The sequence below is a fragment of the Pteropus alecto genome, unplaced genomic scaffold, assembly GCF_000325575.1.
Source record: "Pteropus alecto unplaced genomic scaffold, ASM32557v1 scaffold42, whole genome shotgun sequence".
Classification (NCBI taxonomy): Eukaryota; Metazoa; Chordata; class Mammalia; order Chiroptera; family Pteropodidae; genus Pteropus; species Pteropus alecto.
In genome coordinates this window covers 4,011,024-4,029,060 of record NW_006434825.1, presented here as the reverse complement: position 1 = coordinate 4,029,060, position 18,037 = coordinate 4,011,024, and the positions used below count along the sequence as shown (strand labels likewise).

The following is an 18,037-nucleotide window of genomic DNA, read 5'->3' as shown; positions in this document are numbered from 1 at the left end:
CAAAACTGGGGCAGGGCCCACCCTTTAGAATTATAGCTTGTAAGTAAAGCTCTCGATCTTTGATTTTGTTTGTTTTGAGATTGTTTCTTTTGAGGTATATATTAGCTTTTGGCTTTATCTCCAGTCACAGCCCATGGCCTTCCCTTTACTCTCTGATGTGAGGAAGATTGGCCAAGAGAACACATGCACAACTTCTTTATGCTTTCTTGTTTTCTGTTCATTTTCTTAAAAAATAATTTATTTTTCAATTACAGTTGACATACAATATTATATTAGTTTCAGGTGTACAACATAGTGACTAGACATTTATATAACTTAATAAGTGATCACCTCCTTAAGTCTAATACCCATCTGACACCATACGTAGTTATTACAATATTATTGACTATATTCCCTACGCTATACTTTACATCCCCAGGACTATTTCGTAACTACCAATTTGTACTTCTTAATCCCTTCACCTTATTCACCCATTCCCCCAACCTCCTTCCCATCTGGCAACCATCAATTTGTTCTCTGTATCTATGAATTTGTTTTGTTTGTTCTTTTTTAATTTTCCACATATAAGTGAAATCATATGGTATTTGTCTTTCTCTTTCTGACTTATTTCACTTAGCATAATACCCTCTAGGTCCATTTAAATTGTCACAAATGGTAAGATTTCAGCCTTTTTTATTGCTAGGCTAAGTAACATTGCATTGCATGTATACTACCACATCTTCTTTATCCACTTGTCTATCCGTGGACACTTAGTTTGCTTCCATATCTTGGCTGTTGTAAAAAATGCTACGTGAACATAATAGTGCGTATATCTTTTCAAATTGGTGTTTTGAGTTTCTTAGGATAAATACCCAGAAATTAAAATGCTATGTCATATGGTAATTCTATTTTTAATTTTTTAGGAACCTCCATAATGTCTGTACCAATTTACAATCCCACCAACAGTGCACTAGGGTTCCCTTTTCTCTACATCCTTACCAACATTCGTTGTTGATGTTTGTTGATTTATTTATAAAAGCCATTCTGACCAGTGTGAGGTGATATCTCATAGTGGTTTTAAGTTGCATTTCCATCATGGTTAGTGATGTTGAACATCTTTTCATATGTCTATTGGCCCTCTGGATGTCCTCTTCGGAGAAATGTCAATTTAGATAATCTGCCCTTTTTTAAATTGAATTATTTTTTTTGATGTTAAGTTGTATCCATTCCTTATGTTTTGAATATTAACCCCTTATCATATGTGTCATTGGCAAATATTTTGTCGCATTCAGATTTGTCTTTTTGTTTTGTTGATGGTGTCCTTTGCTGTGAATATCTTTAGTTTGATGTAGTCCCATTTAGTTATTTTTTCTTTTGTTTTCCTTGCTCAAGGAGATATATCTAAAAAATAATATTGCTAAGAACAATGTCAAAGAGTTTACTGCCTGCATTTTCTTCTAGAAGTTATATGGTTTTAGATCTTACATTTATGTCTTTAAACCATTTTGAGTTTCCTCTTGTATATTCATTTTTTTTTTTTTTTTTTTGCATGTGTCTATCCAGCTTTCCCAGCACCATTTACTGAAAAGGCTGTCTTTACCCCATTGTATATTCTTGCCTCCTTTGTCATAGATTAATTGACCATATAGGTGTGAGTTTATCTATAGGCTCTGTTTTTTTCTTCCTTCCTCCTCTTTCTCTTTGCAAAATGATTTTACCAGAATGACTTTCAAATAGAAAGGAAAAAGTCAAATACATTTATGGTAGGTTTACCTAACTTGGATGAGTTCCATAAATAAATGCTTACATGACCTTTAGAGAAGGAAAAAATAATTCAGTACCCCCATAAGATGGTAAAAATGTCATCTGTTTCAGATCAGTATTTGATAGTTTGTTTTCTCATACACAAACGGGAAAAAGTATTAATTAATATCTTATTTTTCCCCAACTTTTTTTCAACTTTTCATTGAGAAATTACTGAGATTTAACATTTATAATCACCTTGGAAATAACTGACTTCTCACTAATTTACTCAAGAACTTAACAAGTTTCAAAGATAAAGAAACAACACTTTATTATAAACTTATAAAATAATTAAATATTACACATATATTTTGACTTTTCTCTATAACCCATGGTTTTATTCAACACTTTTCCTCAGAATTATTATCACTTACTCAGGGAAGCAAGTGAGAACACATAACAATAAGCTATTAAGTAATAAATTAATTTTCCATAAAATAAAATGATAATTATATAAAGTACAAATAACTTGCAGTTTTTCAGAGGGCAAGGGGATGGTGATGTAGAACTCTTTTTTTCTGATAAAATGACCACTACTCTAGGCCAAGACAAGTAGGTTGAGAAAACAGTCTAATGATTTCTCGGAGACTTGGGAATGCATGATTTTAATTAGAATGGGAACCAAGGATGCTCTAAATTTAACAAACCGCTGTCTAGTTGGTTGTGCTGAGCCAGCAAATCCATTTGAATTGAGACTTTTTAAAGCACTAAAATTGGGTTACATTCATCAAAGAAATTGAATACAGTAGAATTATATAAATATGTCTTTTATAACCATGACTCAAAAAATTACAGAAGGACACAGTCTTGTAAGTTACTTTGGTTTTGGCAAAATAGTGCAGTGTTTTTCCAATTGAGAACAATTTTAAGCTCATTAGTGCCAACCAACAACTGGCTTTTGAAGACTGAAAATATCATCTGAGACTGTAAAATACTCTTATTCATTGAAGGGTCTTGGCATATTATGATTTATTAATATTAGCATAGTAGGAAGACAGATGGAGTTTTCTATTGCCACTGTGACTTTTTTGCTTGTTAACTAAATTCTAGGGCAAATTTAAACATATCAGTTGATAGGAAAAAAACCACAAGTGGCCTTTAATTTCCTAAGCAGCTCTGATAATATGTAGGGAGCATTACAAATGATGTTCCTTCTGTTAACACACTGCTATTTAACTCCTTAGATTTTTACCAGAAATGGACGTCTCACCAATTCTGATTCTCAAAGGAATCAGACTCAAGGATCCCGTCTACTTGTTCAGCTAGCACCAAAAGTTCCGAGGTCCATATAATGTGTCGGGCATATTTGCCTTTCTTAGGAGTTTTCCCCCGAGGGTGTGAATTTCAATTAAATGGAGATCTTAAATAGTCCATGTTGCTCTGTTTTCAGAATATGCCTTGGAACACTTTTCAAGTTGTGAATTTTAGTCTTGGAGACTTTCTATAAGCAGAATATACTTTTAACAAAATAATAAAAACAATGCACGCACACTAAATAAACATAACATGAAGCTTGCTAGTCCAGCAGCAAGCACAATTGTGAGCACCATTTGGCTTCCTGTATATCCTGGTTTGGGTCATCTAGTTTGTCAGACTGTGAGCTCCAAGTAAACGTTCCATCCACATTTGATTCTTCCAGCTCTGTCTGTGACCTAAAGTCTTAAAGGACCTTTTCTAAACAGATGTCTTTGCCATGGAGCCCTTTCAGATTCGGAAGGGGGTCTGTCCCAAAGTTGACGTGTCTCAGTGTGATTCATCACTTCTTTCGTGTGACAGTGCAAATTAATGTTGTTTTCTTTTTAAGTCAGATTTGTCATCGCTTCCCATTTTCAAGTGCTTCGGAGTACCATGTGCTTTGGGGACTAAGAAGCGTGTCTGTGCTGCAGAGCTGAGTCCTCACACTCCAAGCCACTTGCGAGCTGCTGCAGTCTTCAGCTTTCAGTCCGAAAGATGGCTGGTATGTCCAGAGGTTGAGAGGTAAGACCTGGCCTGAAGGTGCTGAGAGGGCATCAGCTCTTCCTTGTGCATGACTTGCAGCACTGTTTACCATAAAATTTGTGGTTGCAGACACCGTGCTGAGGAACTAGATGACACCAGCTGAAGAAATCTACACAGGATGGATCCTCTAAAATCAGAAATCATATTTAGCATGTTAGGAAAACATGATTAAGACATCGAAAGGGACTGTGATCATTAGCAAAATTTAAAAAGGTAGGGGGAAAAGTGGATGTGAAGATAAAAATTGTATCTAGCCAGAGATTAATGTCTGATCTTCCTCGAATAACCTGGGAGGTACCATTTTACATCCAAGGGAAGTACCTAGAACAGCATATTCAGAATCCCCTGAGGACCTTGGGGAGCAAGGAGCCTGATACATTGAGAACTGGGACACCAAGACTGGAGGCCCAGCTGCAACACTCTGTGTAGGTTTAAATAAATCTCTTCGCCAGTTTGCAACTAAGTGGATTTAAGTCAACACTCGTCCTTTCTAACTTTCGTTGTTCACAGAGGGTAACAGATGCGATTATCGACTGGAAGCAGAACACTGAACATCAGGGATCCTTACCCAGAAGGGCCTCACGCTACAGAATGTGCAAGAAATTGTGAGTAAGATGTCTTTTATGTAAACATAAATGAATGTTTGAGGACCTAGGGCTTAGTCATTTTATTAGATTCTCAAGGATTTTTTTTGACTTCAAAAATTCTTAGTCTGCCCTATATGTGAATAAATATTTTGGAGGTTTTCCCTTTCTCTATGCAAGCCTTAAATTATTTTTACCTTCACCTTAGCCAAAACTACACACCACCCATGAGCCCCCTTCAGTGGCTCTCCACTGTGCCTTTGGTTGCAGCATGCAAAGGTCTCAGCTCTCCTACTGCTCCCAATTTGTAGCCTATCTTTCTATGCTTGAGAACGGTCTATAGTTTCTTCTTCAAGCCTTTGTTCTTATGCCTAAAATTCCCTTGTATACACATCTCACCTTGTAGTGGTCCCAGTGATCCTCTGAAAACATAAACCAGGTCATGCCTCTGTCCCAAAGTCTCCCATTAGCGCCCAGCCTCTCAGAGTAAAAAGTAGTTCTCATAAGGGCTGACAGGGTCCCAGGATCTGCTTCCCATGGTCTTTATACACGTGGGTACATCTGAGAGAACATGACCACTTGCTTGAAAGGTGTACTTCATCTCCCATAAGCTTTCTGCTGAGAAAGGCTACGGGTTTGGAGAATTCCAGCGTTGCTTAGAATTGGCAATGCTGACTCTGAGAAGGGGTCTGACTCTGAGCAACTGCTGTGTTGCTAGCTTTCTGGTCTTGTGCAAGCTTCAGATAAGATAGGCGAGAAAGCAGAGGAAGGAAAAGGGATGCCCAGAGCTGGAGCTCAGGCCATAAGAAGCAGATAAACGACAACAATGAAGACAGAGATGAGAAGTGATGTGGACAGGGGAGATGAAGTGAGTCATCGTCCTGGATCTGGTTCACCGCAAATGGGAAAGCATGGGGTATGAGACTGGATAGTCGGGGAAAAGCTGTGACTGGGTAAAAAGAAAAAGCAGGTACATGATGGAAAATGTTCTTTAGCCCAAGGAAATCTGATTAGGTTGAAAAAAATATTTTGTGGTGTCAGATTAATGTAAGTTGCTCTGGTGAGGAACGGTATATAGTTCATTCAGGTAACTGAATTTCCCATTAGCACTCACTGCCCTTCTTTTGAACTGAAGAAAACATTTAAGCTGTAGTCCTAGGATAAGACACATTCATGGTAATTTATCTCCTTGAGGGCAATTCTTGTCCACTCTTGCATTTCCACCGTCTTGCACACAGTGGTTACTTTTTCATTTGTTCAACTAAAATTTAGTTTAGAAAAATGGACTTGCAAACTTTCAAATAAGAATTAATGATGAAAAAGCCCTATCATAGAATTAAATGTTCCCTGCATACAAGATCGCTTTGAGCGGGAACTACCTGGATCTGTGCCTTGTGTGCCTCCAAGGAGCACCGTTCACGTGGACTTTGATGTGCATGGCACCCCCTAGAGGTGGGCCGTGTACGAGCTGCACCACCAAACAGTGGGTGTTAGAAAAATTCTCTGAAGACTAGTAAAATTGGAGTGTAGGGGTCACTTTTACCTCTCTTTTCAGGAGCTGGACAAAAGTTGGTATTACAAGCCCGTAGCACCGGAGGTTTCTGTTGGAGCAGACAACTTGAGGAAGGCCGGCCCTGCTGCACACAGTGGACGGATCGGGTCTGAACCCCTCCCCCACAGGTCACCGTGCACTGCAGGACAGGGAAGAGAATCAAACATTCAGCTGGCATGTCGGTGATCTCAAAGAGGCGTCTCTGTGCTGCATGACATTACCAAGACCTCTGCTGATAAAAGGGATCCTCCAGAGCCAGGTACATGTGAGCCATTTGATCTGATTAGAAGGGTCTTAGTTAGGCTAATGCTATCTCACCCAAGAGTGTGTGTCTCCCATTAGGTGGCTCATAAAGGAGAGAGCTTCCAGAAATACAGAAGCCGCCATAAGAATGCAGAAACAAATACAGACACATCTAGGCAATTAAAGGCAGTATTTAAAGAATTCCAAATAATCTCTGCAGATGCAGTAGTGGGGGAGATAGTTCAAAACTAGGACAGCAAAAGAAACGAGACTCTGAGACGGCTTTGGAGTTAGGCCCTCTGTGCCCAGCCAAATTCTGAGCTAGCATGGTAGATGCGGTGCTTCCCAGAAGTCAATGATTTTATTGTCCAATTAGATCCAATTATATATATATATATTTTTTTTTTTTAGAAAAAAATGATTAATAAGGACTGTTAAATTTTCATGTCTGGAAAAAATACTAAAGATATTTCATAACAAGAAAATATCAGAAAAAGACAGCCCTTAAATTATCTTGTTTTGCTTTTAAAAATTCACTAGTTATCCTTATTTTTCTTATATTATCGCAGACAGGTGAAAACTCATCTTGGACAAGCATCACTATATAGACTGGTATCTGGGATGAAAAATTGGTTCTGGTGCAAAAAATATGATTGAGAATTAGCTCAAAATTCAAATACAGCTGTATGGTAGTTATCAAACCAGGAGTTGGCAAACTTTTCCTGTAAAGGTGAACACAGTGAATATTTTAGGGTTTGTTGCAACTCTGCCTTTGTCACACTAAAACAGCTATGGACAAGACAAACAAGCAAGGGAGCAGATTGGGCATGCTGGCAATTGTTTACTGATCTAAATAATCTTATAAGAATCAATTTCCAGATCTTTTGAGTGAAATGATGAAAATTTTAAAAAGAAATCTATAGCAATAGGTATAGCACCTAATACAGTGCCTACCCAATTAGAGATAAAAAATCATGCCAATATGATTTTCTTTCCTCCATGTTTTACTTCCTCGATCCTCCCAAACATATATATATACACATATATAGTTGACTCTTGAACAACACAGGGTTAGGGGCGCTAACCCTTGCTGGAAATCCACATATAATTTTGACTCCCCCAAAACTTAATAGCCTACTGTTGACTAGAAGTCTTACTGATAACAGTTGATTAACACATGTTTTATATATGTGTGATATACTGTATTTTTACAATAAAGTAGGCCTGAGAAAAGACATTAAGAAAATCATAAAATATATTTACAGTATTAATTGAAAGAAATCTGAGTATAAATGGACCTGTGTAATTCGAACCCATGTTATTCAAGGGTCAACTGTATACACACACATATATGTATATACATTACACATGCACATGTATATAAGTATATATAAACACTGACACATATGCACGTATAGACACATGCATGTACACTGTGCTCGCACATACCCCGCTCCGCCCCTGCGTTTCATAGCGAGGGGTGGGCAGCACCTCTCAAGCCAGTGAGTTCTTTGAAGAGCTACACAACATCTTTTGGTCAGAATTCTGCAAGGACCAGACTATAGCTTTGGATTTCTGAGGATATCTTGTTCTCTCAGACTTAGCCTCACATACCAATCTGGCCAATAAGAACCAAACCAAAATTTCATCTAAGTCTCCTAAGAAAAAGGGTGCCATTAACATCGGATGAGCTGGGTGTCCTTAGCTGAATTCCCTAACTCTCTGAGCTTTAGCTCCTTCATCCACAACATCAGAACAGGAATACATACTAATGAGACTGCTTCCAGGATAAAGTGAGAGAATAGAGAATGCACAGTAATGGTTTGACAGCTGTTAGCTATTACCATATTATTCAGAAACGTGACATAACCAAAGGAGTCAAGACTGTGAAACAGCATTTCTAAAATATAGAAGACCCTAGTGGTGGTTTGAAAAGCAGCAGCCACCGCAAACATTAGCACTATGTGACAAGCCGAGTACTAAGTGCTTCATATCATCTTATTTGCTCATGGAAAAAAAAAAAACCTTGCAAGATATTGTCATCGCAACTTTAGAGATGTGAAAACAGGCTCACAGATTATGTAATTGCCCAAGGCCACACAGGCGGTGGAGCTGGCCACAGAACTCAAGCCCTTTGTTCTTCTCATTTGGACAGGTCTCTCGCATTAGCCGTTGGTGGACTGACTGCTTTTTCTGACTCTCCACCTACACCTTGTCAATCTGCACGTGCTCACCTGTTGCCACGGTGATGAATACCATCCAGCTGCCACACTGTACACTGGACGGACTGGACAGGCCCCTCGGTTGCAGGTTTCTTCCAAGTCCAGGTTTGGTTTCTTAATATTACGGCACCTTCGCTCCGGGAAAGTTATCAGCTTTCCCTGGAAGGCCTTCTCGTTGCATTTCATTTGCCTCTTCCTCACACCCAGACCACAGGTGACAGAACACTAGGAGCCAAGAAAGGAGACATTGAGTATGCGGAGCTCCACGGTCAAGTCTGCTGAGCAGATGCATTCCAACCTACGGATGCACCGCCCACATGAAACCTAAGGGATGGATGATGGCAGGTCAACCACACACATACAAAGATCCTAAAAATAGAGCACCAGGTCCCTCATGCTACAGGTGAGAAAACCAAAGGCCAGAGAATTTTAGTCATTTTCCCAAAACCACAGAGCTCCTCAGCACCATAAAACAAAATGAGGCAAAGTCCAGAGAAAGACGAGATGGCAGAGGATGGGATCAGGGTCTGTGTATAGTGTTTATTTGGATGTCCAGGTTTGGGCCCCTGTGGACCCAGGTCGACCTGAGACTAAGAAGTTGGGAGTCTGTGCCAAGGAGGCAGGGCACAGAGAAGAGGGTTAGAGGCAGCTGAGTGGGAGGAGCCACCATTTAATAATTGTCCCTTATTTTTACCCTGCCTCTATCTTGGCCGAGATGTAACCTGAAGTGGTGTTATGGCAGAAAGAAGGATGGAGACTAATGAAATCAATGTGAGAAAACTTGTTGTTTTAAGTATTTTAAACATTGTTATGGGATAAGGTATGGGGCCTTGATGAACCGAATAAGAACTGGCATCAGTGCAACAATAAAGGATGACACTGAGCTTCCTACTTAAACAGCTCTGTGAAGAAGATGCAAATGGTGGCTCCATTGTACAGGTAAGTGAGGCTTAGCCACGGTAAGTGACAAGCCCAAGGTCACACCTAGAGCGAATCCTGAAGGCTGCATTCAGGTGGGGTAACGTCGATTCAAGCCCAAGTGTTTAGCCGTTAGGGCATAATGTCTCTAAGAAAATGCTCAAGGAAAAGAGATGGACATATAGCTATCTATATTTATCATTTAGAGAGAATAAAAGGGCATTGATAGAAAAGATCCAGTGGCATTGGGCTAGAAACCCCTCCTCTGGTGAACCTGCCCCTCCTCACTGCTGCCCTTTTCTCTTTCTCAGCATCTTCCTCACCAGACCAGACTTCTTAAGAGCAGAGACCTCGTCTCACAGGTTACCTGGTCTACTTCCGGCTTGGCTCCTTTCCTCACGTTTCCTGTGTCTGAACTCAGTGAGTTTCCCAAGCCAGAAAGCTAGGCGGCATCTTCCAGTCTTCTTTTCCCTCTACCCCTACAATTGCCCGAAGGCACCAAATGATCTCTCTAGGAGTTCTCAAAGATGCGGCCTTTCGCTATCCCTGAAACACTTGCATTTTTTGTCTTACTTACTGCAAACTCACGCAAGTGCCTTTCCTGCCTCTGGGCTTGCCTGCTTTGCATCAGTCCCCTTGTCTCTTAAACAAAAACCTGTTTGTTCCACTCCTTTGCTTAAAATTTTAATTGGCTCCTGAACACCCTCATGATCCGTCCCTAATAGTTTCCGGCTCCATCACACCCCTGTTCCATTCTTACTGAGTGCTATATTCTCTCGCCTGCACAGGGTGCATCCTCTGTCTGGAACAACCTTTGCCGGATTCCTGCTCATCCTTTGGGCTCACACTTCCTGGAAAGTCTCTTTTGACAAGGATTCTTCCCACTATCAGGCTGGGTGGACCTCAAGCTCTCCCATGGAAGTACAGAGCCCATCACAGCACTCCGCATACCATTCCTCTGTTTTCCTACCACCATTGCTGATCAGGGCAATGAGTGCTTTTTTAACATTAGATGAAGAAATCAGGAGGAAAAGATGAACAGTTGGTATCTGGTACACGTGTGTGGAACAGAAGCTTTGAGCATCTGGATGCTGGTGGGTGAGCTGAGCATTCAATAACGACAAACCCAAAACCCAGCAGTACATCTAAACCCATACCTCACTCCAGGAAGAGACGACCCACTGCAGCCGGTTGTTTCTGGGGCATCGTCCTAGGACGCAGCCCTCCTGCGCCTCTGGTCTCGGGGTGCTGGAGCACAGGCTGTCAGGGAGGCCTTCTCCCGCGGCAGAGCTTTTACACAGGATTTCGCGTTTCCTCACCCCTCGCCCACAGGTCTTGGAACACTTGAGATGGAAAAAAAAAAAAAATGAAAGCTATTTGCATGCTAGTTTCAAATGATTTTCAAGTTCTCAAAAAGATACATTTGAAACAAAAAAATGCCCTCTCAAAATATTTCCATGTGAAATGTGGGGTAAACTCCATGAATTAAAGCCACTTTTCGTGAGAAACCCGCCACCCCTGTTTCCTGTATCTACACCCACCACACACGTTGGGCTAAAACAGTCCTTTGAATTCTCCTTTTGTAAATGATAACTAATTCCAAAAAAGAGATCAGACTCAACACCCTGTACTGCTTAGATGTACCCTGTGGTAAACGAACCTACTCCCTCATTTTAAAAGTCCACCTAAGCACGTGTGAAGATGTTCTTTCCCACTCCCAGCTCCTTATTCCCTTAACAAATATAGTCCTAACATTAAAAAAAAAATTCCATAATGTCCTATCATTAAAAATATAACACCTTATTCTGACCTCTGTCGGGGATATGGCCGTGCACTACTAACCTTAATCAGACGTCAACCCCCTCCTCAATATAATATGCCCTCAAGGAAAACGTGGCAGAAATGTGCTACCTGGATTCATAGTTCAGGCAATGAAACCCCTGAATTTTTTTATTATTCCCTAAAATTGCCTTGCCATCCACGGTTTAGCAGAGGCTGGGCCATCACAGCAGAGTTCTCACTCTTGGCACAAGCTGGACCAGGTAATTCATCAGGAGCTGTCCTGTGCATTGTAGGATTTTTATCTCTACCACCTAGATGCCAGTAGTACCCATTCCCCCATTGTGACGATCAAAAATGTCTCTCAATATTGCAAAATTCGGGATTTGCTCCCATCTGAGAACCTCTGAGTTGCAAATGACGGGTAGTTCTATGCCTCTTCCAACTTGATAACTTTGTACCGTTCACTGGGAGTCGTGACAAGAGCAAACTTTATGCCCAACACCTCTCTCTATTCTTTTAACCCTACGTCTTTCAATGAAGCAAGAGTTAAAATCCTTTTTACACCTTATTCTTTGTACTTGCCATTTGCGTTGGAGAATTCGGTAGCCAGTTTCGTCCGCCAGTCCTCTGACACTCAAACACTGTCTAGTCTTGGGCACCAGTCTATCCTACATGACCCCCAACACTCTCGTTTCTGGACTTCTAAGGATCCCCAAACTGAAAGTTACATAAGAATCACCAAAAAAGCTAATTAAAATGCCCCATCACATTAGCTCAGTGTGATTCCCATGAAGGTGGATACAGCTGAGAGCCTCTTGGGAAGCAGATATTTTTTGTCACCCTCATTTGCCACGGGGAACAAGACCAATGACTCTAAGTCTTTCCCAGTTACCTGAGACCAGGGCCCGAGGCTCCACCCTGGAGGGCAGGCATGGCTGTTGCAGAATTGAACTTGCGTGGGTGTGCTCACCGGGCAGAGCGAATGCAGGACGGCCACCTCCTTTTGGAAGGGCTTCTTCTGGACACACTGGATTTTCCGGCTCTGCTGGCCCCTCGCACATGACCTGCTGCACACGCTCCATTCACCTGGCTTCCAACTTCCAGTGAAAAACAGAATTACTTCCAGTGAAGCTGAGACTCTGGCTCATCGCTTCCAAAGCAGTTATTGCAAAAGGTGAACCACCCGATGAAAGCTTTAGATCGATTTTAGGACTAATAAGGGTGATTCATACTAATTATTCTCCTATAGATTTTGAAGCCTACACTAATGTGATCCAGTTATAGGGAGCTGCATTTAGTCACCACACAGTTCTGGGGAAAAATACATTCCTGTCCTCCACAGGGGAAGAAACATGTGCCATCTGGAAATCTGAGCCATTCATTCATTCATTCAGATTTACTGGGATCCTAACTTTATGCCAAGGACTCTCCTAGGCATTAGGGTTGGAAAAATGAAGGAGGTGATGTCCTTTCCATCAGGAGCCTACAACACAGTGAAGAGGCAGATATGTGAATAAATAAAGACAATGCTTTCTGATAACTGCCGCAATAGAAGTGACACTACAATGAGACTAATGGAAAAGTGCGCGTGAGAGGGGTATGTGTGTGTGTGCACACGTGTGAGAGGGGTATGTGTGTGTGTGTGCACATGCAGGAGAGAGGGGCGCATTCAGAGAAGATCTCCCAGAGCATATTTCTAAGCAGACGGTTACCCCAGCTACTGTTCTGATTGGTCTTAAAATTTACTGATAGAGGTATAACCTTGCGTTCTTTATTTATACATTGCTAGACCACTTTTTCACAGCAGTCTGAGACTTGGTGTATATTTGAAGGGTAATCAACTTAAACTATTAATCCTTTTTAACAACTACTTTTGATTAACTGAAACTCTGTGATTTGAAGGCCTGGTGTTAAAAAAAATCTACCAGATATGACCATTAATACATTTGAGTCATAGCAGCAATGTCTAAAACTCATCTTTTTTAAATCAATATTCTAAGTATCATTTTAAATAAACCACTACAAATACATTTTTTATTATAACTTTGCATTTCTGTCTCCTTTCCTAGTCCTATAAATTTTCCTAATTTCCCCCACAAGACATATGACATTAAAGACCTTTAGTCTACAGAATTTAGAACATGGATTCTAGGATATGTATTCTAAAACACTGTATAATCCATATTAAATATGGTATCAAATAAAATAATTCCTTATATTTGTATAAGTAGTTGTATCTTATAAGATGTAGAGAAAACATGGAACTATTTTCAAGATTTGCCTATAAAGATGACATTTTCGTCTACCAAAGTCAAGTTTCTTTCCTTCATGCAGCAAAGATGATGACTTAGTAAAAGTACTAGAAAAAGCATAACACAAGCAGACTTTTTGCATGACATGCATGGTTCTCCACATGTGGTCCCAGGCTCCCTCTCCACCTGGCCCCATTCCCTATCAACCCCCACCTCTGAGCCCAGACTCCTACAACGCCCATTTCTCCCACACTGCTTTTTTACACACAACATATTTTTAGCATGTATCTCACTGCTTCTCAATTATTCCTTTACACATCCAACTCTTCCATTTAGTTGTGGGTTCACTGACGACAGGAACCACAAGTTATCTGTCTCCGAACCCCAGTCCTCAGCTCAGAGCTGGCATGTAGTAAGTGCATAGGGCATGATTAATACATGAGGGAATAATGGTGTTAGATCAGATTAATCCCTTTGTCTTTCTAGCTCTCATAGTCTGAATCTGAACCTTATTTTTAGTATATCCCCGGGGAAGATTGGAAGTCCCCACTATTCCAAGAAGAAATAATGAGATATAAATGATAGGATGGAGAAGGAAAGCAACGCAAGATCCTGCCCATTGCACCACTCTCACTTGACAGTCATTGTGAGGGGCTCTTCTGCTTTTAAATAGCCAGTAAACTGGTTCCTGCACAGAATATCATTTCTATGTGGAGTCATCAGGGAGCTTCTAGGAGTCGAGCATGACCTAGGTTCTCTCCCTTTTCGCGGATGTATGTTTGAAGGGGGTCCCTTTTTTAGCTGGCGAGATAACCAATGATGGGAAGGAAGCTTAAAATAAGAAAACATCAGCTTGCCATTCAAACATATCCACGATTCCTACTTGTACACAAACACCCACGCAGCCCACCTAAAGGAAAGATCGCTCCACAGAGGTCAATAATACTGTCTGGTAATCATGTCATAGAACTACATATTTCTTCGAAGCAGATATTCCTTAGCAAAAGGGGAAAATCCATGAAAGCCCCCAAATTTCTTTCTCCTTTTTCTGTTTAGGATACAGCTGGCTCGAGATTCTAAGAGGAAAAACTGGGCCAACAACTGAACATATGAGATTAGTGGATAGCTAAGGCCCCAAACGATTATGACAAATACACTATAAAGAAAAAAAATAGATGTATATAAAAATATTGTGCAATATAACTATCACCACAAAGCAAACACTGCTTATTAAGATGATCTGAAACATTAGTGAACACAAAATGTTGCTTGAGAAGAAACTCTGTCAATCCTATATAAACACATTTGGCAGAAGATAAATCATACAAGAAAAGACTTTATTTAGCTGGGAAGATTATTTAAAATTAGTGTTCAAGCAAGAGTGTGGCTAAAATCCATCCAAAAACAAACCCACTGAGCTTCCCATAGGGTACCATCATCAGAAGTGGATTACTATTTGCCCTCTCTACCCCTTTCTTTTTAGTTTGTGTCTTGCTACTGTATAATTTACATTTGGGGTTTCACGGTCTGCATAGTATGATTTTTAAATTTTAGACAACTATATAAAATTAAGCACAAAACCACAAGTGAATTTAACTAATATAGGAATCTGTGTTATTTAAATATCTGTTTTAGTTTAGAGGAGTCTCTATGTAAAGACTGTTACAAAAATAAAAAATAAAAACCCTTATAAAAAACAAATATCTTTATATCCCAATGGTAGGTTTGCATAGCCAGAGTCAAATGAATGTCTAAAGCAAATTTGTATCATTTAAGTTTGTATTTTAACCTCGACTACTTTCTTTTATTACTTTTTTGGTCATCCTATCTATCTATGCACCACTTTAGGTCAGAAGCATTGACAGTGGGCTGTAATTATCTCATACCAACAGTAAAGGCATACAAAGTACAACTATAACCAGAAAGACATTTCCAGATGACTTACTAGGCAGGGCAGGAGAAAGCATTGCATACTTTGGGTTCAGTTGCTGGCTTGGTTCTTGCATTGCAGAATGAGGAATTGACTTGAGTATTTTGATCTCGTAAGCAAATGGCCTTTACACTTATATAACCTAATAAGACATCAAAAGTTACAAAGTAAAAAGTACAGATAACCAATTCAATTTAATTTTCAAATTTAATTTCTGATTTAAGCCAGAAATATCAGGCTTCTGATATTTTAAGATCCATATATTGTGCTGAGAATGCCTCCTTTTAATAAAATCTGCAACTAATCCATTTTCCATTTTCCCCTGAGATAATAGTTTTCATATATTAATAATTTTAAAGTGTAGCTTCTTCATTTTCCAGGCTGCTGTGGATCCTAGAACCACATAGTGATTCATACAACCTTCGGGAAACAGGGCAGTTGTAAAGGAAGCATCCGCCAACTGTAATTCACACTACACGCATCTAATGGATAATGTTCTTCAAAGAAAACCACTGGTGAATTGTGCATGGAAACTCTAAGATTATGCTTTTCCACAAAGCATGTTCTACCTCTATAAGAGTGTGATGCACATATAAACAAAAAATTGAAAAAAAAAGTTGAGCTCGCTAAATATGTATTCGCACCTGTCAGCTAGGTCTCTGTTTTCGTGTTGGTCTGTGTTAGTGGCATTCTATGGCCTTGCTTTCAATGCTGGTTTCAGAACTTCTCATCAGATGCCTAAGTTGTTTTTTGAATAACTGTATTTGTCAGCTCCCCAAATCAGAATGCTGCCTCCTCTTTGAATTGTGTTTGTTTCTGTTTACATGTGCTTTACCTTAAAACGGAATCTGAGAAGCAATGAAAAGTCACGCCTGCTCTAATGGTTAGGCTGAAGTAGGTTTGCTTTCAGGAAGGCTAATCGAAACTACACTGGCATTCCCTAAGGTTGAGTTCACTTCTGGAGAACTTAATCATTTGGACTCTTCTTCTTATGTGCCTCGGACACACCACGGTCTGTGAGTCACGTGAAGGGATCGCTAAGTCCAAGCAAGAGGGAACCCCGCAGCGAACCTCTCCAGCACCCACTCTGGGTTGGATTTATTCCTTGTAAGTGGACAATGGACCAAATTTCTCTCCTTCCCAAGGAACTGTGCTCTCCCTCAGATGCCAGAAAGTGCTTGCAAATGGTCTCAAAGAACGCTTGATATATGAAAAACTGCTCATGCTCCAAGACTACATAAAAAAGAGGAAAGATATGTCTATAGCATGGTTTCTGGGATGTAAAACACAAACAAACAAAAAACCCAAAATGATACCTAAGGCAAATATATGTTTGAGTATGTCAAACAAATGTACTTTTACATTTGCATAATAAAAAGAATAGCACAATATAGACCAAAGTATTTACACTGGCTATTACTGATTAAAGGATTATGGAGATTATTTTTATTCTTTATAGTATATTGCTTTAATATAACTATAAATGGTTATTAATAAAAATGTATTACTTTTTAATTTTTTGAAAAAAATTATTTCTTCATATTTTGTTAATTAACATGAGCACCTGAAGAATAGGCCTAAGAATTTCTGAATTTTCTATACTTCTTTTTCCGGTTCCAAGATGGCTCATTTTGCTTAGTGAGATGGATACATAAGACTCATTGTCACCAGGTGCTCTGAATATGAGGAAATGAATAACTACCCTTCATGCTTTGGTTCATGGACCTATTTATGGACTTTCATTCCTTTTCCAAAAGGGGTAAGTGTGACCAAGATTGACTTACAAACAAATACGTGATGTTTTTGGATCTCAACAAAATGTCTGTCTTCTACTCTCTGAGAGAACAGCTATTGTTTTTCCTTCCTTAAAGGGTTATTTCTCAGATTTAATCCATTTTCCTACTGAGAGAGACTTTGCTGACCTCACCCCTCAGGGGATGGAATGGCACCATATCCACATTTCAGGGAGCTGTGTAAGGCTGCTTTGCATGTGTTCTCACTTGTCATGACCCTACCTTCCATGAGTCCCAGTGGGAGGTTTATAACAACTGGAAGTTGTTATAAAGTCAGGACAAGGAGAAACTAAACTGTAAGCCTAAAACATTTTAAATATAAATATATATATGTATGCATATATTCTTATATTTATAAATACATATATGTTTTTTATATATTTTCCCCCATAAGTTTCTGATGTATAACTCTTGAGTTCTGGTTATGGTTGACTTGAGTTTTGTGAGAACTGGTTTCTTTCTACATATGAAAATCCTCAAATAGTACAATAATATTTGCTTTTTACAGTGATGATTCCCATAAGAGACGGTTCTTTTGTTGCTTATTTGAACCACACAACTTAAAGAAGCCTGAAGTGAAAGAACCTGTTTTAAGAAGAGAGCTGGAAAATGGAATTAAGAAATCACCTACCTCCACCGCAGGAGACGGAGCAGTTCGAATGTACTGTGCTCCAGGCATGGATGTGTCTTTCTGTGGCTGGCTGACTTCCACTCATGACCTTGGGAAGTGCATACTTCCAAGCTATGCCTGGATTTTTGCCTTGCATCAGAATCTGGACAGTGTAAGATAAAATCAGAGATCAAGACAGGTCAGACCCCAGAATTCCAGAAACCTCACTGAACATTTTAAAGATATTTGCATGACATTGTGACCTTAGAGTTGGTTCACATCATTGTTCCCATTTGTTTTATGTTGATTTAAAGTATTCCCATGACACTTTAAAATGTGTACCTCCATTATCACCAAAACTGATTTAGATA

At 39.7% G+C, this 18,037-nt stretch overlaps 1 protein-coding gene across 1 annotated transcript in view; it reads right to left on the bottom strand.

Moving 5' to 3' along the window:
* Nucleotides 1-2,027: 2,027 nt before the first annotated feature.
* Nucleotides 2,028-18,037, bottom strand: part of ADAMTS18 (ADAM metallopeptidase with thrombospondin type 1 motif 18) — a 364,329-nt gene continuing 348,319 nt past the window's right edge. Inside the window, exons 22-28 of the mRNA XM_025045377.1 lie at nucleotides 17,688-17,829; nucleotides 15,279-15,405; nucleotides 11,974-12,178; nucleotides 10,457-10,642; nucleotides 8,394-8,606; nucleotides 5,908-6,055; nucleotides 2,028-3,907 (exon numbers count right to left, since the gene is read on the bottom strand). Coding sequence (XP_024901145.1) covers nucleotides 3,792-3,907; nucleotides 5,908-6,055; nucleotides 8,394-8,606; nucleotides 10,457-10,642; nucleotides 11,974-12,178; nucleotides 15,279-15,405; nucleotides 17,688-17,829 — 1,137 coding nt within the window. The 3' untranslated portion in view covers nucleotides 2,028-3,791. The remainder of the gene's footprint in view (nucleotides 3,908-5,907; nucleotides 6,056-8,393; nucleotides 8,607-10,456; nucleotides 10,643-11,973; nucleotides 12,179-15,278; nucleotides 15,406-17,687; nucleotides 17,830-18,037) is intronic.